Here is a 27966-nt window from a genome sequence, read left to right on the forward strand (position 1 = left end):
GATGGATATTTGGTCATATCTGTCAGGGTTCTTATTATGTTCCTTCCCTTGACTAGAGACTTCTGTCTTTAGTATAAACTGTGGCCATGTGTAACATCTGGTACTACTGTAACATTTAAACACAAGTGGATAATAGAGATTTCTTTAGATAATTTATCATAACTGAAAACTGAAGTTACCCATATATTCTTATTTAGAAGTATCTGTCAGTTCTGCAGGCAGCTTGAACTTCTCCTATACTTGAAAATTTAATGTACCACTCAATTACTATTCTTTAGTCCAATTTAAAATAATAGTTTGGGAGTAAGGTCTTAATGCAGCGTAACCTTTGGAACGTTAGAAATAACCCCTTTCCCACTGTATACTAATGACATCAGTCTTAACCACATTTCATTCAGCAAATGTACTCAAGCATTTAAAACTTTTCTTGCATAATAGATGTTCAGTGCATCTTTTCACTTTGTCACTGGAGGTTTCAAAATTAAAATGCTGTTGTCATAGAATTGTACTTTATATTCTGAATTAGACTAATACTTCAGTTTTTCCATAATGCTTTGTTGGGATCTAGTTTAAGTAGAATGCATTAGGGTCTTTAGTTATGGACATTTTCATCTGTGCAGCTGTATGAAGTATAGAATGAAATACCATAGGGTATCTGTCTGTATTGAAATGAGATGTCATGCGTATAGTAACCAAGCACATTATGCGAAGTAAAGAGGTGGTTCTTTTCTAGAACAAGAAGCTCAGGTTATTACTGGTCAAGTAGGGAACCCCATGACAAAAGACACTTTGAGAGCACAAAGTAAGTCAAGATTAGTGAACCTGTGGAAATAATCAATTGGTATCTGGTTTTCTGAATCATCTTGGGACATCCTTAGAGAAATGAAACAATGGCTGGTGCTTATTAGGCTTTATTGGACAGGATAATTATGCCAGTAACTGTTCAAGTAGTTCATCCCTTACCTTCAAGAGGATGTTCTTTGTCAGATTTTACCAAGGGAGTTGCTGACTTTTTCTAGAGCATGTTAGACTCATTAGCCCTCCTTCCTAGCTGGGAGGGTGAAAGGTAGTCCTAATGAGATGCATAGCTCAGAATGTTTTCTAGTGACAATATCTCTAAAGAAGTCTTGCTTGTTGACATTCATACAATTTTTAAAATTATTATTTCTTTATATACTGCTGCATTTAAAAAAATCTATCACAGCAGTTTACAACAATATAAAAATATTAAATCATACACTTACGTCATAAAAAGTTAAAAGCAAGTTGAAAACAAAAATAAATTAAAAACAAACATTAATAGTCCATTGCGGGGGATGAACTCTTAATTGCCTGCATAGACATGGAGGACCCAAAAAAGTTTTCAGCAGGTGTTGACACCGAAGGTGCTTTCTGAATCTCTGTTTGCAGGGTGTTTCACAGGACTGGCCAATGAAACTTAAAGGCCCGATTTCTAATCTTTGTTGTTGTTGTTTAGTCATTTAGTCATGTCTGACTCTTCGTGACCACATGGACCAGAGCACGCCAGGCACTCCTGTCTTCCACTGCCTCCTACAGTTTGGTCAAACTCATGCTGCTAGCTTCAAGAACACTACCCAACCATCTCGTCCTCTGTCGTCCCCTTCTCCTTGTGCCCTCCATCTTTCCCAACATCAGGGTCTTTTCCAGGGAGTCTTCTCTTCTCATGATGTGGCCAAAGTATTGGAGCCTCAGCTTCAGGATCTGTTTTTCAGGGCTGATTTCCTTAAGAATGGATAGGTTTGATCTTCTTGCAGTCCATGGGACTCTCAAGAGTCTCCTCCAGCACCATAATTCTAAAGCATCCATTCTTCGGCGATCAGCCTTCTTTGTGGTCCAGCTCTCACTTCCATACATCACTACTGGGAAAACCATATCTTTAACTATATGGACCTTTGTTGGCAAGGTGATGTCTCTGCTTTTTAAGATGCTGTCTAGGTTTGTCATTGCTTTTCTCCCAAGAAGCAGGCGTCTTTTAATTTTGTTACTGCTGTCACCATCTGCAGTGATCATGGAGCCCAAGAAAGTAAAATCTCTCACTGCCTCCAGTTCTTCCCCTGTTTGCCAGGAGGTGATGGACCCAGTGGCCATGATCTTACTGGCCCAGTGGTTTTTCCTACTTTCTTCAGTTTAAGCTTGAATTTTGCTATAAGAAGCTGATGATCTACGTATACAATATTTCTGGTTCCTGTTGTTCAGTTCAGCAAATGCAATATGACATGCACGGTCCTGGAGAAAACAACATGTCCTGCTATAGTGCCAGAGAATATATAGGATGCCTTCTTTTAAAAACCCAAAAACTGTTTATGGTGCTTTTTGAGTAGTTAATGGACTTTAAATGGCCTTTCCCTTTCATAGCTATATACAGCACAAAACAGATCCCAGTGGTTTTTCTGGTAATGGTATTCCTCACTCTTCTGGAGCCTCAAGTTGAGGCTGACCTTGAAGACTGTTTAAAGGTTGTGGTTGATGCAGAATGCACCAGTGCAGAAGCAAACTGGCTTATATCTTGGCATAAATGGACCAGAGGTGGTGGGTTGCAGGATATATCAGCATCCAGGGCTATTTTCCTGGAGCCTTAGACAATAATTCACAGCTGTGTTTTTCATTATAGCCTCCTAGATCAGACTCAGTTATAACCCAAACATGCATTTGGTTTCTTAATTATTTGCTTTAAATTTGAATGGTAGTAGTGCTCTTGTTGTAAGCTAGCTTGGGTCCCAGTTTCACCAGTTGAAGATTATCATCCTAGATGACTTAGGTCCCACAAACTTTGGAGAGCACATTCTGTATGACACTTAAGGTCACTTGAGAATATACATCTGTTCATCATGTTCACGGGGCAAGAGAATTCATAAATCATGAAAACCTTTCCACTAGAAGTAAACAGACAAATAGTGAAGTGGGCATTTATGTTTCGTCTGGTGACCAAGAGTTAAGCAAGCCTTTTTTCTTCTTCTTTTTTTCTTTTTAAAAAATACTGAGGTTTTTTACTTGAGAATAACTCAGGATATTAATGTAAGTTAAAATAGATCCAATGAACTAAAATAGTGGGTGAGCTACTGGACCTTTATGTGTTTTGAGTCATGCACAGGAATATATTAACTGTCCTACAACAACCAAGATTCAAAGGTTCATGTAAATCAATATCTCCAAATAGTGTTGCCCTTGGGGCAAGGGAAAGATGAGATGTGGAAGACTGGAAAGGAGACCTTTTTTAGTTAGTTATTTCTTGATATATAGCTAATTTAAATTCAAGGGACCAATCCAGTGAGATCCTACTACACTGCAGCTCTTGAGCATTGGAATACTTCATTTTAAACTTACATGTGTTTTAAAAAGCAGGTTACTATTTCACAGATGATTGCATGGATGTAAGATGTCAATAAAAGAATATTTGTGTGCATATTACTTCTGGTTTTGGATCTCTATATATCATAGTTAAGCCAGTCATATTTGTGTTATCAGTATATTCTAACATTTGTATACTAACTTTCTCTTGCTTGCATCCTCACTTTTTCTGATAGATGACAAATAATTTAGTAGTAGTTACCTTACCAATCAAATAAACAGTTAGGTAGATTAGGAATGTAGTAGATAGCATTTTCTTTTGGTTAACTTGAACATGCCATCTCTGTTTTGAATTTGAGAAAAAGTGAGCTAGGAGGAGCCTTAATAAATTATGCTAACATGCTTGAAATACATGCTACTTGGAACATAATTTTGAGGTTGAATAGACATCTATCCATCTCACAAAAATTCGTAGGCCAGTTTTGTAAACAAGATCATAAAAGGTACTAGCTTTGCTCCACCCTTAAAAAAAATACTAGCCAGCTAAGAGCTTGCAGAGGAGGGATGCAGTAGCCTGTTGCTTTTCTTTGCTGCATGCACAAGACAGACAGACAGTGCTCCATCCCTCTCCTGTCAGCATGCTCACTCACCTTCATGTCATCTCTTTTGGACTGTAGTAACCAGACTAGTGCTTAAATATATGATGCCCATAGATCTGTATTTGTGGTGATTCAGAACATGCACACAGATATGTAAAATGTGCATGATGAAGACTTAATCATTTACTGAGAAGAATCAAAGTGAGTATCCCAAAGGTATGGCAAAGTAGCGTAAAAAAGCAGTTGCAGTTTCTATTACATCCATGGCATGACAACTTTGCCTCATAGTATGAACCATTCTAGTTAGCTTGTCCAGTAATAGCAATTTAATCACCATCTTGTGATCCTAGTTGGAAGGAAACCTGTAGCCCCCCCAGGTATTGTTATGAATGATGGGAATTATAGTCCAAGCATTGGCCACTCTAGAGGGGGCTGTTGGGAGTTGGAGCTCAACATTTTTGGATGGCAACAATGTTCAACTGGTCAAACTAAAGTATTGCTGCCCTCCTGTTGAGGAGTAACATGAACATGATAAATGAAGCATCATTGTTTACTACAGTAATGCTTCTCGTTATGTACCGTCCTTCTTGTGAACGCTTCGGGTAATGAGCTTCGCTAACCCAGAAGTAGGTGCTCCTGGAAGCGAGTGGAAGTCATGCGCTAGAGGCAGGCACGCAGTGGGAGGCCCCATTAGCAAAAGCACGCCTCATGTTAAGAACGGTTTCAGGATAAGAACGGACCTCTGGAATGAATTAAGTTCGTAACCGGAGGTACCACTATACAGTGGTACCTCGGGCTACATATGCTTCAGGTTACAGACTCCGCTAACCCAGAAATAGTATCTTGGGTTAAGAACTTTGCTTCAGGATGAGAACAGAAATCGTGCTACGGCGGCGTGGCGGCAGCAGGATGCCCCATTAGCTAAAGTGGTGCTTCAGGTTAAGAACAGTTTCAGGTTAAGAACGGACCTCTGGAACGAATTAAGTACTTAACCCGAGGTACCACTGTACTGTTCTACTCTTTAGCTCTTTTTGTTAGCATTGGCAGCTGAGTTGGCAACAGAGGCAAGGTTTGATAAAGGAGTAATATGATTGGCATAGGACTATTTAGGAGGCTTGTGAAGAGCAGGTGTTGGAACATATCAAGCACAAAAAAGTTACATTGTAAAGCAAGCATGTTAACATTTCCCAATATTTAGAATCTTGTTAGTAGCATGAAAATATTTTTTTTATGCTGGGTGCCCAGTTACAATATGTTTTGCATATGGGTTTGGATACCAAAGTATTCACATGTCAGTTATGAACTGTATGTGTAAATTATTTTTCTCGTACATATAGGTATGCATAACTCGTTTTTTGTGGGTTTATATGTAACCAGCAAACAAATCTAAATGCATGTGCCATTCATAATTGTCATATTATTGGAGGTTGCCAGACTCACCCATTGAGTCTTTCATCCAGCAGTTTCTGATGAACCAGGGCAGGAACTAGACAAGAATCTACTGAGAAGCCTCATGGTAGAGTGGCAGTGGTTTCCAATTCCCAGTTGTTTAACAGTGGCAACAGCAAAAAGACTTCTGCTCCCAATAACAAAATTATACTGTTAAAAACCTTGCTCTAAAGTCATTCTTTGGTAAATCTGTACTTGTACATGCAACGCCCACCCCCAAAAAACCTACAGTAGGTAAAAATGGCTATTCCCTCTGAACCACCATGTTGTGCCTGGCTTTCTGCCCCTCACCTTCCTTTGCCATGGTTTTGCACCCAATCCAGTTTGTGGCTGTCAGGAGTCTGGTAAAATAACCAAGTACAGTGGTGCCCCGCAAGACGAATGCCTCGCAAGACGGAAAACTCGCTAGACGAAAGAGTTTTCCGTTTTGGAGGTGCTTCGCAAAACGAATTTCCTATGGGCTTGCTTCGCAAGACGACAATGCCTTGCGAGTTCCTGCAGGTTTATTTTCCTTCCCCCCCTTTTTCTAAGCCGCTAAGCCGCTTATCAGCTGATCCGATCAGCAGATAAGCCGCTAATAGCGCTAATCCGCTAATCCATCAATGGGCTTGCTTCGCAAGACGAAAAAACCGCTAGACGAAGAGAATCACAGAACGGATTCTTTTCGTCTTGCGAGGCACCACTGTATTCCGCAAGCCTGAAGGGCTAGGATCTCTCTTGTGAAGTGAAGGCTTCTTAAAACTGAGTATTTGTTATTAAGGTCTTGTTTCTGTGCCTTATAATAGGTCTAAGTATGCATTTGATACTAATTTACCATTAGTTTGACTGTGATGGTTTTATTTCACGTATCTTAATTTTTTCGACGTGCATACCATTGAGGAAATGTATTTCACAAATGCATAAATTATTGTGTGTTTACTCATTTTTTATTTTAAGGTTCCCGTGGCTAGGGCCAGCATTCTTTGGCTTACTGGAGAATACTGTGAACGAGTTCCAAAAATAGCCCCTGATGTTTTAAGAAAACTGGCCAAGAGCTTCACTGATGAAGATGACCTTGTGAAGCTGCAAATTTTAAATCTTGGAGCAAAATTATATTTAACCAACTCAAAGCAGGTAAGAATGAGAGAAAACTAAAACACAAGTCTGTTTAGACATATTTACTAACATTAACTAAAGAGGTGTCAAGCTTTAGAGTTACAGTATTCATATCCTTTTAATAACCTTCTCCCTTTCTTTGGTTCAGAAATTCATCAGCATACCCAAAGTTAGTCATATAATAAAATGATTGAAGAGGAAAAGATGAATCCTAAAACTTGTCTAAAAGGCCAAAGATGTTTCCAAAAGAATTACAACCTAGGAAACCTGTGTACATTTAGTGTACAACCTGTTTGATAGTGAAAAGATGCATCTTAATCCAAAGAAATACAGTTTCATACAACTTGGACATAATTCAGAACCCATAGATACTGGATTTATTCCAATATTGACTGAGCAGAAGACCACGCCCTCCTCTCCACAGCAGTCTCTTGTATGGGCTCTGGTGCAGGCAACTGCAGGGGGAGTGGCAAATTGCCTAAGATCAGGTGCAACTTTGGATTCTATCCTTCAGTACAAACTAAACAGAACTCCAAAACATTTTAAAATTACATGCCTCTGCCATTCAAATACTACAAATCTTCAGTTGAAATAAGATTTGAGAATCAATGAGAAGAGCTTTGCTAGATGACACCAAAGGTCCCATCTAGTCCAGCATCCTGTTTTTACAGTGGTCAACCAGACACTTGTCAGAAACCCACAAGCAGGAAGGACATAAGCGCTCTCCTCACTTGTGCTTCCCAGCAACTGGCTTTCAGAGACATATACTGCCTCTGACACTGGATGTAGTAATGTTATCATGCATAGTAGCCATAAAGTCTCAATGGCAGCAGAAAAGTTCAGAATCTCAGCTTACAGTCATATACAAATAGGATTGTGGTTTATAAAATAGACAAGTCAATTTCAAACCGTGGGTTAGTTAAATGTTGCCTATAAAGCAGGATTCCTGGTTCATATGTAACACCTAAAGTGAGATTTGTTGAAAGCAAAATTAATCTCTCTCCCCTTCCCCCCATTTTCAGTTATTATTTACCTTCATTGGTTCTTTCCCAAGTGCCTTTAGATATTTATCAGATGTATTGGATCATCCCAGTTCTAGTATGATGTGTGTGTGTGTGTGTGTGTGTGTGTGTGTGAAAAATGCATCTATCTGCTTTCCATACTGCATCCATAATTTCATTTATCTCCAGAATGTCCCCCCATTTAGCTTTTTTCTAATCTAAATTAAACTAAATAACCCAAACTCTTTAACCTTTAATCATAGAGGAGTTGCTGCAGTCCCTTGATCATTTTGGGTTTATCCAGCACCTTCAAGAACAAGGGCAAATGGCCAGCCAAATAGCCTTGTTCCTTCTGCTCCTCAAAATCCACCTTACCTTCAATCAGGGAAGCAATTGCAGTTGGTGGAGGGCAAGCAATTACCAGTTTTGAGAACTGATTTTAGGCCACTCTTTTTATACCTGTTCCTTATGTTTGGGAGTTAACAGATAAACAGTGTTTAAGTGATTTGCTTCAAACTGTCAAAAACTTACTGAATTATGTCTGATCAACATTGTATGATTTTTATCTGCCTTTACAACAATTTCCTGCATTATTATATCTCCAAAATCCATGAGTTCATTAGTGTCTTCTAGGAAGAAAGGTGCATGAGGGTAAATGTCCTCTACCATCCAACATAATACTGTAGTCAATATTCTGTATAGAAAGATTTTTACAGGACTTAGAACTTCATGTTTGGCTTTTTTGATTGGGCAATGGTGTTTCAGCAATAAGAAGTCTGCCAGATTTCCTTTTCACAAACTTAATGGGTCGTATCCGAGTGTAACTGAGTTTCAGTTGACATTTTGAAATCTAACCATCACCTGTAAGGCCATTTAAGAAAAGGGCTGCCCTGCCAAATTTTGAGTGTTTCCGTGTTTTGATCAGCATAACAAACACTACATTTGTTCCAAATTTCTTCCTTCTGTTTCCAGCTGATCATTTTCCTCCTTTAGTAACTTTGCTACGCCCTTCTCTAGTCAGAGAGAAGTAGGCAGAAACTGGTCCTGACAGTGTCTGGCATCAGTAGCACTAAGAATCAGAACAGAATTGATGGGTTTGATCTGCTGTTTCAGCAATTTTCTGTTGGTTTCTCAGTGCTGGAAGCCCCTGTAATTTCCAACTTGCCTTAATATTCCATAATCAGTAGCAGCCACAATCATATGCCACTGGTTTCACTTAATGCAGTTTTGTAGTCAAAATAAATCATTCAAAACAACACTGAATTGCATTTCTAATGAAACAGTATATATTGAACTAAGGACTATTGGATATCTTCAAAGAAAGATAATTGTCCATTTTACAGTGTATACTACTTAACATTCTTCAGGCATAATTATAGAGCAACAAAATATTCAATTCTGCATCATGAGAAAATTCTTTCAAAGAGATTGTGCTTTTTCAATATAAATCTTGTTGAGAAAAGCATGCTTATATATCAAAGTTTAATTCTGTGAATTTGAAGGATGTGTCTTTTTATAAACTCAAATAAGATTTGCAGCTTTTCTTCAACTGAAGAATTATAACATATGCATATTTTACTTTTAAGTGATACAGTGTTTTGATCTTTGTATCTATTGCATTTTTGTATACATTTATACAAAATGTATTCCGTGGACTATATGTATAATGTTTCCAATTTTCTCTTACGCAGTTATTAAGGTTAACATGCATTGGGTAATTTTAATAATTAATATTCCTACACATCAAATTAGAGAGTCTGGTTATGCTATAAAAAGCTGTGATAATATAACCGGCTTTTACGTATATAAATAAATGACCAATATTACCAGAAGCTTTAAGCTGTGAGGGGGGAAAGGGAAGAAGTCTTTTATCCTGGTTTTTAGAGGGCATCAGCAGCTTGCTTTTATGAAAAAGTAACAGCTAAATGCACTGCAAATAATTTGCAGTAATCCAGTTCAGTGATTCATGTGTCTGCTTTAATGGGTCATAATTCAGAGTAAAGTAACTGAGTGCAGTCAGAGTGCAGACACTGCTTATGCCAGGGACAGTATCTCTTCATAAAACACACCTCAGCAGAAGCAGTTTGCCAGCCTCCTAATACCCTCTGATGTTTTGATGTCCTGCATATTTTTCCGATTAAGTTTTGAGTGCCATGTTTTTAGTTGTATTTCCACATTCATTATTCTCACGTAGGCCCTTCAGCGGGTTTGCCATATATGATTATTTTTTTAATGATGCCTTTCTTTCCACTTCAGCAGTTTAATAATCTAGCACATGGCTGCTTCTCAGTACTCAGCATTCACCTCCCCAATACAGAAGAGGACATGTGCGTTGGCTTCAAAATTCCATTTACTGCTTTAGAAATGCATATTCCCTATGGAACAACATTTGTTTGACATAACCATTCATTTTTATTACCTCTTTAAATATGTTTATCCAGAGTTATCAATAATCATAAATAACTTGTATTCTCTTCTTGCCCTGTTTTTCACAGACAAAATTGCTTACCCAGTACATATTAAATCTCGGCAAGTATGATCAAAGCTACGACATCAGAGACCGTACAAGATTTATTAGGCAGCTCATTGTTCCAAATGAGAAGAGTGGAGCTTTAAGCAAATATGCCAAAAAAATATTTCTGGCACAGAAGCCTGCCCCAGTGCTCGAGTCTCCTTTTAAAGGTTTGTCAGTCAAATTTTCTACCAAATCTTATTTGCAGATCTGCAGATCTGTATTCTTAAGGCACCAAAACAAATTTTGCAAAATAGTCTGCTTACAATTTGTAAATGAGCAACATGATTTTAGTTTCACAATTTTTAAGGGAGAGTGGTCAACTCTAAATTATTTCTTATTCTGACATTTAATGGTATCTGGTAATCCAAAATAATTTAAAAACTTAATTTGTGATGTCTATATTTTACCTTTTCTGAATAATAAAAACTGCTATGTTTGTACTAATCATAGTGTAGAAAGGTCTTTGGCCATTCACAAAACTTTGAACTTCTGCAGTGGCTTTTTTATTATTATTGAGAAGCATCAAACTAAAGTTACTTCCAGATTAAGCTTGTCTTTGGTATATTAGGATTACCGGTATTTTTGGCTCCTAAGCCATTTTATAGACTAAACTGCTGTGAGTTACACCCTCCATTGCTCCCTGTTCTATTTAAAATAATCCTGTGGCCCCAGTTAGTAATTTTATTATGTACATTAACTGTTTTCTTAAAAAATTCATACTTTGGTATTTTAATCCTGCTTTAAACTCTGAAAGCAGCACTCCTTGAAAAGAAAAAACTATTAAAATTCTGGATGTGTTTGTGCCAAGACATGTATATGGATTATTTAACTGTGCTGTCATTCTTAATATTCACAGTAAAGTAATTTTTAGAGAAGCTACATTTCAGAGCAACACCTCTAAACACACTGACTGATTAGCTTTTTTATTGACCATTATGGGTGAGATTATTGTAATCTATGGACTGGAATCAGTTTTTTGACCTATGAAGAGCTTCCTAGTTTATATTTATTCCATGACATTTGAGGTAATGTAACGCCAATTACCTTTAGTCCTGATTAAGATTGCTCTTTGTGATATAGAGCTCATGTCAGTATATTTTTCACCTCTTTCCCTCCCCCACCCCCAACAGATAGGGAGCACTTCCAGCTTGGTACTTTGTCTCATACTCTGAACATGAAAGCCAATGGCTATCTGGAGTTGTCTAATTGGCCAGAGGTTGCACCTGACCCTTCAGTGAGAAATGTAGAAGTAATTGAGCCGGTATGTTGACTTTTCAAAATAATATTGTTGTTTTGGGAGCTTGGAATTATGCAAGTGTGTTTAGGAACAGGGGGGTTACTTTACTTACCAAGACTTCCAATTGGGTTTCAATAAACTTATTGTAAAATGTCCTTTCAGCCGCTGTTGGCTACTTTGAAACCCTTCATATTCCTCTGCTGTATCTTCTTTGTATATATTTTCTTTCCGTCACTCTGTTTCCAGCTTTGCTTGCTGGTATATGAGTACTTCCAGTAATTAATTCAGCCTTCCAAGTTTAATCTGAATATCATGTGGTTTACTAGGATTTGCAAACATCAAGAGATTTAATATCTGTTCTTGGATAATGCAAACTGCTAATGCATATTCGCCTTTCAACACCACCACAATTGGTCTAGAATAAGTATTTGAATTGGGGCTATTGCGTAGAGATGGCTGCCCACAGCACATCTGGATGATTGAAGAGAAGTTGTGCAACTTAGTGGATTGAGTCTAGGTAGATACTGAACCTTTTAGGACGTTTTCTTATTTTTATTTTTATTTGGTTGGCATAACAAAGTTGGTTTTCTTCCTCCATACCAGGATAAAAATGTTCTGCTGTCTGAGCAGAAGCACAGCTAGGGCACATGTTGAAGTATTCCTTCTATTATTAAACATATTTATTGATCAGAATATTCATTAATTTTTCAAATCAAATCTTTATTATTGCCGTCAGAGACCAGCACCAAGAAAACAAAAAATGAAGGACATAAAGCACATCATCCAAATGTGTATAATAGAGTAAGAGAGAATAAAATATAATAGGAAAGAGTAAACAATAAATAAACATTCCAGCCATTTTTCTTTATTTTTTGCAAAGTAAAGATAGATGTGTTTACAGTTGACACAAATAACTTGTGTTGAGATAAAATTGGATTGTGTTTTTAATATTTTTTGTTGTAAGCTGCATTGATTATTCTAACTTTTTGGTATAAATGTTTGTTTAGGAGTGCTCAGTACAATTCCCCTTATTTATATGTTAGATCATATTTGCTTCTCTGTGTGTGCATGCACTCCTGTGTGACTGGCCAGAAAAGACAGTGTTTGTGGTTGTAAATAGAATTTATCACAACTTTTAAACTATGTGTTCTTCTTTTTTAAAAAAAACATGAATAGGCAAAAGAATGGACTTCAGTATTAGGGAAGGAAAAGAAAAAGAAACACACTGATGAAAGATTCTACTCTGAATCAGAAGAGGAGGAAGAGGAGGAGGAAAGTGGTGATTCTTCTAGCAGCAGTGACAGTGGTATGTGTGGATAAAGAAAGATCACCGTTCAGAACTATGAAATACAGTGTTCCCAGTATGTCCCAGTATTTAAACCCATTAATTTGTGTTGCATGTGAATGATTTTATCTTTTGAGTAAGAAAAATTGTTGCACTGTGATGAATAGACCTGTGCATTCTTATAGTCACATAATGTGATTTCTGTGTTAGAGTACAAAGCTAAACTTGTTTATTCAGACGAAAATAAAATGGACTTCAGAGCCTTACTCCCATGTGTGTAGATTCACATCATGCTCATACCTATTCCTGTATCTTGGTGCATTGACTCTTTTAAAATACTCAGAAATTTTTTATTTTAAAGTACAAAGTAATAAAAATAAACTAGTTAAAAACAATAGTTTAAATACAAAAAATAACATTTTAAAACCACATTAAAATGCTGATTGCCCTGGTAGCAGCCCAGTTGTCAAAGTTGTCTGTATGCACCTTGTCTTCTAAAGAGGAAGGTCTTAGCCTGCTGGTGGAAATATTACAAGTAGGGAGCTAGCTGAGAGGAAATTCAACAATCTGGCATCAGCCACAGGAAAAGGCTGTTAATGTAGTAGGGGCTTCATTCACTCCATATGTGTGACCTGTTGGAGGGTATGCTAAATAGAAATATGCCAGAAGTTTGTGTCATATTGAGCTTCAGTAAAAATGGGAAGTTAACATTTATTTAGAAGTCAGTAGGGATATTAAGATACGATTTTAGGATTTCAGTGCTGTATGGGTGGATATGGTTATATGTCTGTGATATGGGAGAGTTTGCTACTTTTCTAGGGCCACATAACTTTCATTAATTCTTATTGAGTCGCCAATGTACTAGCTGATCAGTAAATCATGTTGGCATTGGATATTACTTTCTTAAAGTGAATTATATAAAAGTAATATATTCTGCAGTCTTTTTTTCTAAATCTTTGCAAGAATCCAAAATTGAAGACCATATATAAAATATGTGGTGAAAGAATTTTAAAATCTGTAATGCTATGCAAGCCTTTACATGACTCTTCATCTTGGCCATGTTGGCAATCCAAGCCATCGCATCCATCATTTGAATCTAAGAAATTGCTCAAGTACAGGTATAAATAATATAGGCACATGTACATATAGACATAGAAATTACATGTTTTTGAATCGAGTTGACATACCCTCCTGAACACTGAGGGCACAAGAGAAAAAACGTTAGGGATTATTAAGGCTTATAACTAGAATCAATGGACTGAAACTGGGAAAGTGTACCTTTAAGTTAGATATTAGAAACACTTTCCAGCTGATTAGAAAACGAATAACTTGTTTAAATTCCTGATTAAATTGTCATCACTAGATGTGTGTTCAAGAATAGATTAAATACTTAAATGTTGAAGATGATGCTACATTAGAACAGAGGAATGAAGGTAGAGGACATGGGAGGTCATGTCTAATTTCCTTCCTCTTCCCCACCCCCTTGGGGTATGATAGCCACAAACCAGATTATTGAGTGCTTGCATTTTTTGAATAAATTGTTGTAGAATTATAAAAGCAACATTTTATAGCAGCCAGCTTTCACAGTTTTAAGTACATGGATTGTGCCAGGGTGCTTAGACACCAAATAACTTAAATAGTTTTATTAAGTTATTTACTTGAATTGCTTACAAATGAAAGGCTTTTCGTTTTGCATTGTAGAGAGTGGATCTGATAGTGAACAAGAAAAAAAGGAAGGGGAAGAAGACAGCAGTGAGCAAAGTAGTGAGAGCTCCTCTACTGAAGATGATGGTAACAGGAAACCAAAAGCCAAAAGTGGTGTCTCAAAAAAAGGGACTGCAGTTTTAAAGAGGTACGCAGGTTTTTTTTGTTATGACAGGTAGCAAATTGGAATGTTGATGCTACAGTGTCTGTGGAAAGAACGCATTAATGTTTTTCATAATGATATTATCTTTGGAAAGATGCTATCCATTTTCATCTTTTCCATTATATATGTTATATGTAAATTTAGCAGCTTGGGTGTTTTTTTAATGTAACTTTTGTTGAATATTTAGGTGGTGATCTGAGTGTATTAACATAACCTTGGGAGGCTGAACAGTTATCATGCCACTTTATGAAACACTTAATTACCTTATACAGCGATTTTGCTGAGGGCTAAAATTAAATCCTTCTATATCTTGCCATTATGCAACTAAGGCAATTGATTTTTCCCTAAATAATGTTATATTAAAAGGATTATGATCCAGATATTGGAGGCAAGGGCCGTGAAGGGAGACGGTCAGAAGCTGCTTAAGTGTTAGGGCTTTTTAAGATTGCCTATTACTAACAGAGTTAACATGTATTAAAATATCATTAAAATTTTAAGTAATTGGGGCTAATACCTTGGATTGTCTGAATCTGTTTCTTCCACTTCTGTCAGCAAGTGGCCTCTGCAGACATGATCGCCCTTTTACTCTGTAGCCTGCTGCCAGCTCACTTGATGAGTTTGCAGCTCAGCTCAGCTCAGTCGTGGCTGACAGCGCTGATTGGGGCGCAGTACGCACTCTGCTCCTTTTATTACAGACAGTAATTAAAGCAGCTCGCCCTGCCACTTCCATAACAAACACAGCATAATGCCCTAATTATGACTTTATTAATTTAAGTCAGGATTTAATGATTTTAAAAGTGATTTATATTGTTTTTCCTGTTCAGAACAAATGAAATCTGTAGGTTAAATTAATACAGGCTTTTCATCATTGCAAAGTTAAAAAGCTAGTTACTAGTAAAATTTTTTCATTAGATTAACATCTGAAACTCTTAAGCAGTAAGGTAAACAATGATTACCTATCAAAACTGAGTAATGAAATAAGTTTGCCCTGAAAAATCATATCTTCAAATTAGAAATTTGTATGTATTGAAAATAGTTTACTTTTACTAAAGAAATATTGGGTTTACATTGAATTATTTCTGGAATGAATGCTGCCATTTAAGTCTCAGGAACTAAAGAGGTAAGTAGAGATATAACATGAAGAAGAATTGTAGATAGATGGTTGCATTTCCAGTTAGAGCAAAGCAAGTTGGAAAATGAGAATGGATTTGCATATTTCTCACATTGCTAAGTTTGTATTAATACTCTGCTGTGGGGCTGTTTCTTTCCCCATTTAAACATGGTTCCTAGAAATAATAGCATAATGCCAATGCTTACTTTAACAAATATATTAGCAAATGTATACAGATTTATGGCTAAATTCCCCCCCTTCCTTAATAATCAAATGTAATTGTTTTAATTATATAGTACAGAAATTTTTGTTCAGTTTTAATGATTGGTTCATGTATCATGCTTCTGAAATCATGCCATGTAATTTAGTTTAGCCATTCCCAATCTTGGGTCCCCAGATGTTGTTGGACTACGTCATCCACTGGACTTGCTGGCTAGGGATGGTGGAAGTTGTAGTGCAACAATATCCGAGGAGCCCAGGCTGGGAAAGATTGATTTAGGTGCATGGGATCTGTAAAAGGTTTAGTGTTTAGTGGGTTGCAAAATGCAACTGTCTGCATAGCCCATGGCACATGCTTATAGGCCCTGGTTCAGGCATCATGAACAAATCATGGTTTAGCCACCAGGAATGTGGTGCTCCATGTCTCCTTGTGAGCACTGATTCTCTGTTCCACATCATGGCTTGTGGTGATGTATTAGACAAATTATGGTTGATGAATTATGATGAATTAGACAAATTATGGTTACTGTTAACATAGCTTGTCTCCAAGCCAGAGCTGAAAACCAACTTTAAACCATCTCTACTAGGTATGGCTATTGTGCTCCAGAATATGGCAAAGGAAACTGGTGTATACAAATTGGAGCATTCAAGCCCATAGTACTCCCCAATAGAAGACTTCTGGTTTCTTTGCTCATTCTTACAAAAGGAGGAGCCAGGAGGCTTTGTGTAACACCCAGAGGCTCGTAAAGGTAAAGGGACCCCTGGCAGTTAAGTCCAGTCGTGGACGACTCTGGGGATGCAGTGCTCATCTTGCTTTATTGGCCGAGGTAGCCAGCATTTGTTCGCAGACAGCTCAGGTCATGTGGCCAGCATGACTAAGCCACTTCTGACAAACTAGAGTAGAGCATGGAAACACCATTTACCTTCCCTCCAGAGTGGTACCTATTTATCTACTTGCACTTTGACGTGCTTTCAAACTGCTAGGTTGTCAGGAGCAGGGACCAAGCAACGGGAGCTCACCCCATCGCAGGGATTCGAACCGCCAACCTTCTGATCGGCAAAGCCCTAGGTTCAGTGGTTTAGACCACAGTGCCACCCACGTCCCTATCCAGAGGCTCATACCTGTTCACTAATTTGATATACAGTCAACACTACACAGCCTTTTGAAAGAGCTGTAAATAGGTTAATAATAATGCTATTGATAATAATATAACATTAGCTCATTTTATAGATTTTATAACTTTCTCTTGAGTTTCTTATGCATGTATATTATATTTAGTGACTTGGATGGCACAGAAGAGAATAAAGTGGAATCTCAGACAGCTCTAGCTTCTTCAAATTCAGAATCTAGTTCGGCTGAGGAAAGTTCTTCAGACTCCAGCTCAGAATCTGACTCTGAAAGTAGTTTGGAGACTCGAAAAAAAGTGCATACTTCACTTCCTCCCAAGGTATATCTTTAATGTTATATAAGTGTTCATAAGTAGAGTTATTGAAGGTGCATTTTGATTGCCTTTATGACGTGTAGAACCAGGACATATCAGGAAATGTGTAGATTTGTATTCTTTGTTTTTGATTGGAGGTCCTTTGCAAAAACATTTATTGCAAGTTAATGAAAATTAATATGCTGTTACTTTGCAATTCTAGAAGGAGGAGACTTTTTATAGGTGATGATTAACCACTGCACAATACACTAATGGAATATGTCTCAGTTTCTGTTATATAAAATATATGTTGTAAAGCACAAGAAATTATAGAAGCCTTTTTCACTGGAGATGAACAAATGCAAAGTGATAAAAATTCTGATTATAATATTCAGTCAGTGATGTTTTGTTGAGCTTACATATCTGTATAAACTTTTATCTGAAAATTTACAGTCCAGGGTTTAGATTCCCATCATTCTCAGAGGTTTATGTTTGGTAGCCACATTGAAAGTAAAGGATATAATCTAGTAAAAATGAATAGTGGATAGTTCCACAGTGGTATATATTGTAATATTAGCCTCTTTTAAGTATAAACGCTTAATCACTGTCTGTACTCTTACTTTCACCAACATGATTTGGATTTAATTTGCAAACTTGTGCAGCAGTCCTTGTAGTTTTTGGCAGTAGTAGAGTGGCCAGACTACGTAGAGAGAATGAAGGCCTCCATTTGATTTTTTTTCTTCTTACAATCAAGTGGTATATAAATTTTATGAAATGAATTATATTGAGACATTTATGGCAGTGAGTTAAATAGCCTAAGGTTTGTATGGTCGGAATTCTTGATGATGATGATGATGATGATGATGATAGTCACACAGATTGTAGATTTCTTATGCCCAATTAATAGAAGTCTCATTTTCACACCCTTGTAGACATGTTTTGACACAAGATCCAATAAATTTAGTCCTAAGTTGCCACTGGTGACTGGGAAACACTTCTTGGTGACAGCCTGCCCAACTGAGACACTTTCCCCTTTGAAACACAGTTCCTTCGGAATTTTCAAAAGGGAAGGGTTATTTATTCATTCACCTTTTTGAACACTTGGAAGCAGTAAGAATCAGCCTTGCTGCCAGGTATGAAGTGAAAAGCTTACCTCTCTGCTGAGTCCTCTGCACCTACCAGAGAACTGGGGGGAGGGGTGATTGTCGCAGACACAAGAAATGACTGGCTACTAAGGGCAATAAAAATGTGTGGGTCTCTGGCAAATGCATATATATATGAGAACAACTACAGGTGGCAGTGAAAATAGTGTTGCTGAAGCATATCTAAAGTACATAAAGGGGCCCACAAAAATCATAGTTTGGAAGGTTGTGGTATGCTTAATTGGTGCCAGATGATAAGCACTGCAACCATGCTTATAAAAGCTTAACTGTGACTGACTCGCAAATACTGAAGGTTGTATTTTATGGCCAGTTAAAAACAAGATACCTGTTGTCATGGTCGGTGAGAACAAACTGCATAAAGCCACCTTTGCCTCCCAACATGAAAGCTTTGCTTCAGTACTTGATAGTAGTGGCAAAATTGTGTTTTGATCTCGCATTTCTGTGTAGTAATTGCAGTGAGAAGAGCAGCACAAATAGCTAAATCTATCAACAATTATATTTAATAGGCAAACTGCCTTTAATAGTGTCAAATAGTTGGTCATTCAGATGAAGTATTGTCTACTCCTGATGGACAACAATTCTCCACTAGCCCTGTAGGGACCCACAGGGTTTCATCTTGTCTCCCATGCTCTTTAGCATCTATATGAAACCACCTGTAGAGCTCATTGGGGTATTTGGAGTGAGGCGTCATCAACAGGCAGATGACTCCCAGTTCTTTCACTTTATCAAATGAATCAGTCCAGGCTGTTCACTCCGTAAACCAATGTATGGATTGCATAATGTCCTGTGGATTGCTGATTCCCATGTTCAAGAATTGGGTAGATAGCTCTTATGGATGTAGTTGCACTTCCTTCAAAATAACAGGCCTGCTGTGGAATTGGTTAGATAGCCTTATCACTGGCTGCACAAACTGCTTCAACAGCAAAGAACAGCTTTTCCTGGTTTACCATCTACAGCTGTTCCTGGACAGGGATACTCTTCCCACTGCGAGCCATATGCTGGTTAACTTCCTGATATGATTACTGTAATATGCTCTGTGTAGGGCTGTCCTTGAGAATGGTCTGGAAGCCACAGCCTATGCAAAAAGTGGCAGCCAGATTACGGAGTGCTACAGTTCCAGAGGGTCATATGATCCTGAGAAAGTTGCACTGGCTGCTAATCTGCTACAGAGACAAATGACTTAGAAAGCTCTAAGCAGCTTAAAATATTTTAAATAAATAAAATACTAACATATAATAATGATGAACAGTCTTCCTTTTTGGCTAAATGCCTAATCACAATACAGTTATGCTATAACTGTGAGGAAATACTAATTTTATAAAGGTGCAGCTTCTTAGATTTTTAGAGCAGAGTGTAAGTGAGTTACATTCCAAGCCCATGTAAGAGTAAGTTCCACTGAAATCAGTGAGGTTTCCTTGTAGGTAGAAAAAGTGTATAATTGGAATAAGGAGGTTTTCAGTTTGGGTTTGCACTCTTTGATGGATCATTACGCTCTTTCTTTACCTGCATAATTGCTGTTTTCTAAACCTTGCAGATGAAATATACCCAGATTAACATGGTTTAGAAACATTGCTGGAGTAATTGCTTCACTTTCCCTTTATTTGATTTTTTGAACGTCAGTCCCTTTCATGTCCTGTGTTTTTTTAAAAAATAAATATTTTTCTCTAGTTATAAAATATACTATCAGTCTCTGTTTTGTTTTTGCTTCCTGTTTTCCTCTACAATTATGTTTTAATCAGTATTGGGAACAAGATACAATGTTGTGCCACTTCAGAATAAATTTCCATGAGTCAGAATGTTGATCCCACAGCTTTACATTCTGAGATCAACTGAAGAGGAATAGCAGTGCTCTGAACTTCCATTAAATCTAACAAACAGTCATTGGTTTCAACATCCAGCTATATCCAGGGTAACTACCTGGCTCTTAGTCTCCCTGTGACTTTCCAGATAAGTATCATTAATGAGGGCTTCCAAATTTCTGTCCCAAAATACAATATCATTCCTGGTGGTTGGCCGTGCTTGCTGGGGCTGATGGAACTTGGGAGACTGTAACATCTGGAAGGCTGCAAGTTCCCCACCACCGTTATACGCATACCCTTGTGGAAGCAAGTCCCATTAAACTCAGTGGAACTTGTGAGTAAACAACTATAGGATTACACTACTGTTGACATAATAGCTGTCAAGACAATTAATAGTTTAAGGATTGTAGTAGCTTAGTAACTTGGGAATCTACCATATTAAAATACTTAATTGCATATGGACTGTTTAAACAGTGCCCTCTGCTATGTCAGTTAGTAAACTTCTGTTTGTGAAATAGACTGGAGTCCTTTGGTATAAATATAACTCTAAAGGTCCTCGCTTAGGGGAAATCAGAATTAACTTTTATTTTAATGATTGTGAGAGAATCTGTGTACATTGAAGCCACCAAACTACATTGCTGCTTTAAATTTTGACTATTTCTGTATTTTCTTCATTTGAAACGAAAATTTGAAAGGAATCTCTTTTTCCATAAAGGACCCTTCTGTTTAGGTATATACTTCAAGTATATACTTTATATATTATAAAATATACTTAAGATGTATTTAATAATGAATGCAAATGTCCTTTGAAGTGACATAAAATTATGAAACATTTTATGATATATAAAAACAGTGTTAAGATGGACCTATAATAAAAATGTTAAGATGAAGACATGTTAGTCTAATACATGGCTTCTGGTTTGTTTTTTTACAAAACAAAGGTAAAATGTCTCCTAATAATGAGCATAGTTCCGTATCTAATACATGGCTTCTGGTTTGTTTTTTTACAAAACAAAGGTAAAATGTCTCCTAATAATGAGCATAGTTCCGTATCTCAAGTGCATTATGCACTTAGAAATACAACTTTCAAACTGTTGTTGTGCCTAACTAAAACACAGCTAGTGATCCTGCTCAGAAATAGCGGGGTATTCAGATACATAATCACATACTGTTAAAAATCAGATACAGATTTTAGTATGATGCATGAGTAAATAAGAGCCTATGTAGTGGGATTTTAAAATCAGTTCCTGTTGGCCTCTTATACAAGCATAATACAGTCACTCAGCTGTTAAAAACCTGATCTACTATTTAAAAAATATATAAAAACAAATTGTCTATCTTTCTGCCTGATCTCTTTTCAACTGCTAACACAATGGAAACAGTAGGTGATCAGTCAGTGCATTTGGATTGTCAATGATGGTTTTGTATAAATATTGGAAGGGCAAGAAACAGAATTCACACAGTAAAATATGATTTCATCTGCCTCTTCTCTGCAGTTCCATGGCTCATGCTGCGGTGTGAAATTCTCATTTTACACACTTTGCAGGCGGAGCACATGAATTATGCATTGAGCAAGAGAAATCTCCTGCTTCAAGTCGTATATGCATTTACCCAGGTTCTATCTCTATTATCAAGATGAATTGCAAATGGAGAAATGTTTGATGGAATATGGCTTAACTTCTTTGTTTAGCATTCAGCTCTGGATTGCATTCTTTTCTTTAAGGAGGAAACAAGTTTATTTTTGTGTGGATTGTAATTTTAAGTAAAGAACAAAAAATCAGTTTTTAAAGCTGTTTCAGTTAAACTATCGGTAAATATTAAACATAAATGTGAGTGAGTGTGTGTCATGTTCATTTTCTTACATTTAAACTTCTTGTGACCATGGGCAAGTCCAGAACATTGTAACCACAGTTGCCATTTGTAGAAAGGAAAACAGTGACATATCTGATTTGATGAGTATGCCATTTTGTATTAGAGAGAACAGGTAGATTTGCTGGGAGGAGCTGACCTGATCCCACTGTGTTCACCTAAATGTTTGGTATAGCATCATACAGGGCCGTCTTACCCATAAGCACTAGGAGTGCGGGGCAGCCGGGCTCTCAGGGGTGCCAGGCCGAGAGTCCGGGGCCCGAGAGTTGAGTCTGAGGATGAGCCCGCCTTTTGCTCGGAGCACTGCGGCAGGCTCTTCTCCTGCGGGTGGCTCTGCACCACGAGTTTGGGGGCGACCAAGCCAGCGAGACACTGAGGCGACCGGCTGGCTCCGCCCGCCTGCGTGCCTGGGAATGGGCAGATCTTTGCACCCTGGCACCACATATACTTAAGATAGCCCTGGCATCATCATAGGCTGCAGGGATGAGGGGAGAGTTGCTGTGGTCCATCACACTTCCATATCCAGTGCCAGGAAACTTGGAACTGACTGGGAAGGCCTGCACCTGGTGTTGGTCAGTAAATTGTAGTTACTGCTTCTGTACCATCCACCTTACTGCCCAGCAGCTTCTCTCACCAAGCTGGCAGAGATGATATTGGGTGTGGTGTCAGAGGAAACCATAACAATAGTTCTGGATGATTTCAATATCTATGCTGAGGCTGCCCCTAGTGTTCTGGCTGAGGACTTCATGGCCATAATGATGACCATGGAGGTATCTCCCAAGTTGTCACTGATCTGACACACAGGGCACAGCATACCCTCCATTTAATTTTTGCTCAAGGTGGAGGAAGAGATGGTATGGAGATAGGGGAAGTAGATCTCACCCCATTGTCATGGTCTGATCACTTCCTGGAGAAGTTCTTACAGCTCCAGTCCTCCACTGGAAGGGTAATGGAAAGATTAAGATGCTGCAGGGGTTGCAGAGGGGAAAGAATAAGGTGAATTGTGCAAGCCGCTCACATTAGGTACAACCCAGATTGAATGAAGTCATAATTAACTATGACTTCCTAAGTGTTGACTGTCCTAAGACTGTGGCAATGTACATATTCCAGCTAAAATGAGTCCCACTGAAACCAGTTTGAACAACTTGAGTAGCTGTAATGAAATGACAGGGGGTTGGACTCGATGGCCCTTGTGGTCTCTTCCAACGCTATGATTCTATGAAATCCCATGAACATAAGAATAGCCTGCTGGATTAGGTCAAAGGCTTATCTAGTCCAGCATCCTGTTGTCACATTAGCCAATCAGATGCTGTGGGAAATCAGGGAGCAGAACATGAAATCAAGAGCATTCTCCCCTCCTGTAGTTTCCAGCAACTGGCATTTGGAAGCATTACTGCCTCCAACTGTGGAGGTATTATTTTTTGTGGAACTTAATCACAACTAAATCTGAGCTTATATATTGAATAATGTGAACTTTTGCCTGAGACTGACTAATTTTCATTTGGGGAATAGAGGTCCAGACTTAGGTCTGGTTGCAGTATCCAGCCATCATTTGTGCTGCCTTGCCCCCAAACCCAGCTTCTTGCACATATAGATAGAGGAAAAGCAGAGTTTGTCTGTCTATCTCTCTTTTTGCAAACTTTATTGAAAAGTTCAAAAACAATTACCAAGCAAAACTGTTGTCTTCCAAGAGAAATACATGTACAGATGTTAAGTCTTGTATGCAGTCATCCACATGGAATCAAAACAAACTTGGAAAATCTTTTATATTACAAATTCAGCTCACATCCATAGGATATACTTCAATTTAAATCGCTAAGTAATTTCTCCATAGTGTCTTCTGTGACTGAGACAGAAGGAAGATTACTGTACTATTGTTAATAAACACTATAAATCAAGACCGTATGGAGTCAAGCCATCTTTCTTTGTTATTCCTGTAATCACCTTCCAATGGTGAATTAAGTGTTCATAAGTGCTGTATTCCACACATACTGCATCCAAGTTCTTGTGGTGGGAGCTCTATGGTCTAAACCCCCACTGCATACCATTTCAACTAAACTGCAAGAAACCTTTTATGAGATGGCACTGGACACCCCTACACCCTTCCAGAGCTAGCCATTTTCTCTCACCCTTATGTTGGACAGGATGTAAGCTTAAAGGCATGTTCCTCCACATGTGATAGGAGTGCCTATTGCCTAAAAGTTTTTTGGACTTGAATTTTTTTCACTGTCTTCTGCCATTATGGAACAACATCTTGTACCCGATCCCATGTTACCCCTGCTGTCAATGGAAAACAATATCAATCCCAATGTAAAGCACAGAAGAGTTGATCTTCTTTCTTAAGACAGCAACGAGACAAATAATTGCATCCATTTGGAGACTTTGTCTCTTGTATGCCACCAGGATTCTGCATCCACCCACCTACCCACCCAAAGTTCTTTGCAGTGTGTAGGGAGGTTGGACAAAGAGTATTCTTATGTCATGCTGAGTTTGTGCAAATAGTCTCCAGGAAAATATTCATGGTTGCCAGAGGTGAGCTGTTGATGGCATTTGTTGAATCCTGTTAAATTAAGCTCATGCTCCGAATCATATGCAGTGGGATTCTTTCACCATGCTTCGCATGCGTGCCCTATATACGAGTATTTCTTCCACCACTCAGTGAGAAAAGTGTCCTACTAATCAACATGTTTGTGGACTCAAATGGCTGATACAGTTCTCTGGAAAATTATGCCAAAATTCATAGTAAATTTTGACAAGGAACTTTATTCCCAGGCTGTGGTGTATAGGCATGGTTCTTTGTCCTTCTCCCTTCTTACACCTGCTTGTATAATTATTTATTTGAGTTTCAACTATAGATGCAATAATATATAAACTCTGTTAATTTTATTCTCCCAAAGAGATGAATTTATCAGGTCTCTTGCTACTCTGAAAATGCTTTGATGATCTGGATCTAATGAAGTCTCAGTTCTCTTGAGAACTAAAGATCTCTGGGTTTTATGCCTAGTCTTGTATGGCAGCAGCTCTCAGCTGATTAGGTCACATGTCCAAAGAGAAAAGAAGTAGTGAGACCAGTTGCGGTTGTTGAGAAAAGTTTGACGTTACTGCAAACTCAAGGACCATAGGATTACAGGAAATAAAAGACTGCTAATTGATAATGTGAAAAGTTAGATCAAAGCCACCACAAATGTTTTTTTTTAAAACTAAAAGAAAAATAGAGTGATAGCACAGCTAATTGCTTAGAGCAGGACATTGACCTGCCGTTGAAGCAGAGTTGTATTGGTGTTGCAAGAACACTGGGAGATAACATCAAAGAAATGGTGTTGAAAAGGCAAGCAGGATTCTTTTATCTGAATTCCTATGTAGCGAATATTAAAACGGTTGAGCCCAATTACATTCTTTCTTGGATAAGTCTCTGCAGTGTTCTTACACATTTTTTTCAAAAAAAGTATTAAACATTCATATACTTTTGGCAGAAAGAAGAGAAAGCTTCACAAGAGAAGAGAGCGCCTACTAAGCAAGATGTGCCACTCTTGGATTTGGACGACTGTAAGTACTCCAGATGTTTGCCCTTTCAAATGATATTTTGATGTCCATGAAAGTTAAAGCATTTGACTTAGATCCTAACTAAAGCTTCCCTTGTGGGAGTGCCCCATGAGCAGAGTTCTGCCAATGGGATGCTCCCACCAGCAGAAGAAAGGCAGCATTTTTTTACACTCCTTTTCCCTGCAACCTCTTCGCCTTTCCAAACTGTTGCTGAAGGATCGGGGAAAGCAGTTATTTCCACTTACAGAAGCAATCCATCATTTTGCAGGGGGCTAGTTAGGATCCAAGTCATTGTATTTAAATTTCAAAAGGCCTGAAATAATACTGTCTGTCTCATATAAAGATATAATGGAATATTTATGTGTACTCTATGCATTTGTCATTGTATAAGAGCATAACACACTTAAAAAAAAACCCTGGACAGCCTACTTGAACAATGCATGCTCTTTAAACAGATTCTTTCTGAACAATTTAGCTTTAAATGTGGGGAGTCTCTCTTCTCTTGTCTCTTAAGATTTAAAGCTTATATGTTTTCAGCCTATATCAAATGCATTTCTTAGCGCATTGTAATACTGTTACACCATTTTATTTTTAAATAAGTACCTTTTTATAAATGAATAGCTTTCCATAGCAAGGTAGCAGTGAGACGCATGGTATCTGGAAATCATACTGAGGTCTCATTCAGAAAGATTGTATTTTCAAAGGTTGTAAATCTCTATGTGTTAGTAATACAAAACTGTTTAATAGCCTCAAGCACAGAAATATGGAAAGCATAAAAGCTAGAGATGAGTGTGGTTTTGTTTTTCCATAGGTTGGATACAGAGATTAGCACGCTAAATAGAGCTAGCAAATTGTGACACACACTCACACAGACACACACACCCAGCCCCACTATGTTTCACCAAGGATTGGAGGACCTTGCTGGGAGGCTCTGGCTCAGGGCAAATGAGGAAGGGGCATCTTCCAGGAGTGGCATTCCCACTGAGGTGGCTGCCGTGGCTATCCCTATTTTGTGCTGTTAGCTCTTACTCCACCTCCTATGTGTTTAGAAAATTCAGAGACTCTTACTTTTATGTCTGAATTCTCAGAATAAACAAGGTTCATTTAAAAAAAGAAGCTTTCATCTTTATATAAAAACAAAGCATAGAATCTAGCATTCTAAGAATAAGCAAGTAATCTACTAACATTAATTTCCACATAGTTTACCTTTAGTTTGGAACATGGTGTGTGGTGGTTGGGGAGGTGTATACACGCCTTCCCATACACAGTAACTTAAGACATATGTTGACGTACAATCCCGTAAATCAGAGTTTTCCAAACTGTCACAACATGCTAGTGTGTTGGCTGCCGTGTGTAGGTTTATTGCGTGAACACACCCTGCTCTCCTCCTGGGGCTGGAAAGGGGCTAGTTTGACCTCAGGTTTGCTAGTAAAACTGAATTACTGTGCCATGAAATTAAACATATCTAACAGGTGTGTCACCAACATGAAAAGTTTGGAAAGCTCTGCCATAATTTTTAAAAATTAAACATTTTTATTAAAATGTGTAGGATAAAGTACGTGTCTAGTTACTGAATTGTTCAAGTTTAAGATGCCAGAAAACCATACTCTTACCAATTTAATTTACTTAAATATAACTATCCTTCTCAACTGCTTATTTTCTGCAGTCAGTCCTGTATCAACTACTACATCACTCCACAAGCCAACTACTCTTACTCCTACTTTAGCAGCTGACTTAGAAGGTTTAAGTTTATCAAGTTCTTCAGTCATTGATGTAAGTTATATTTTTCATTTACTGACTTATTTTTCTCACTCATTTTCTGTTTTAAGGTGAACTTGTATCTTGATCTATAATGGACTTGCAGACCATTCAATAATACTTCATTTCATTTTTAAATACAGATCAGGGGTGGGGAGCCTTTGGCCCACCAGGGGTTCCATTTTTGCTTGTGAGCCCCTTTTGCCCAAACCATGCCCACCCATGCAATATCAGGTGTGGGATGGGTATTGGCATGGCTTCAGTGCTTAAAGTGAGCTGCTAATTGTTCCTTGACTGGAGCAAGGAACACCTCCACCATCAATCAGCCGATGGGCAGTGAGGGTGTTCCTTCTTCCAGGAGAGGGAAGTGATTTCCATTTTGCAAACAACCCCGCACCTCTTGTTTTCAAAGAACAGCATGGGGCAGTTTGCAAAAGGACTTTCAAACAGCCCTCTGCTGCAATTTAAAGTCTCAACAATTGGGACTTCAAAGCACACTGTCACCTGATGCCATAGTGTTATCCAGTGATTGACAGGTAGGAGGAGCTGCTCACCTTACTAGTTTGGCCTGCCAGGGGTTGGGGAGTTAAAGGCCTGGTCCATTGGCAGAAAAGGTTCCCCACCCCAAGGTAGCTTCATGATGAAACTAAGGAAGAATATGTTGCAGAGGATTTTTTTTAAGCCTGTGGTTTTAAAATGGTGGCAGTATAATCAGAATAGCTATTG

The 27966-nt window shown here is 38.1% G+C and overlaps 1 protein-coding gene across 3 annotated transcripts in view; it reads left to right on the forward strand.

Moving 5' to 3' along the window:
- Nucleotides 1-27966, forward strand: part of AP3B1 (adaptor related protein complex 3 subunit beta 1) — a 143538-nt gene that overhangs the window by 69359 nt on the left and 46213 nt on the right. For all 3 annotated transcript variants that reach the window (XM_082191883.1, XM_082191882.1, XM_082191884.1), the window contains exons 15-22: nucleotides 6294-6470; nucleotides 9949-10135; nucleotides 11099-11229; nucleotides 12382-12511; nucleotides 14192-14342; nucleotides 16967-17135; nucleotides 25413-25485; nucleotides 27149-27255. In XM_082191883.1, the coding sequence (XP_082048009.1) occupies nucleotides 6294-6470; nucleotides 9949-10135; nucleotides 11099-11229; nucleotides 12382-12511; nucleotides 14192-14342; nucleotides 16967-17135; nucleotides 25413-25485; nucleotides 27149-27255 (1125 nt within the window). The remainder of the gene's footprint in view (nucleotides 1-6293; nucleotides 6471-9948; nucleotides 10136-11098; nucleotides 11230-12381; nucleotides 12512-14191; nucleotides 14343-16966; nucleotides 17136-25412; nucleotides 25486-27148; nucleotides 27256-27966) is intronic.

This window comes from Podarcis vaucheri (assembly GCF_965113315.1).
Source record: "Podarcis vaucheri genome assembly, chromosome: 11".
Classification (NCBI taxonomy): Eukaryota; Metazoa; Chordata; class Lepidosauria; order Squamata; family Lacertidae; genus Podarcis; species Podarcis vaucheri.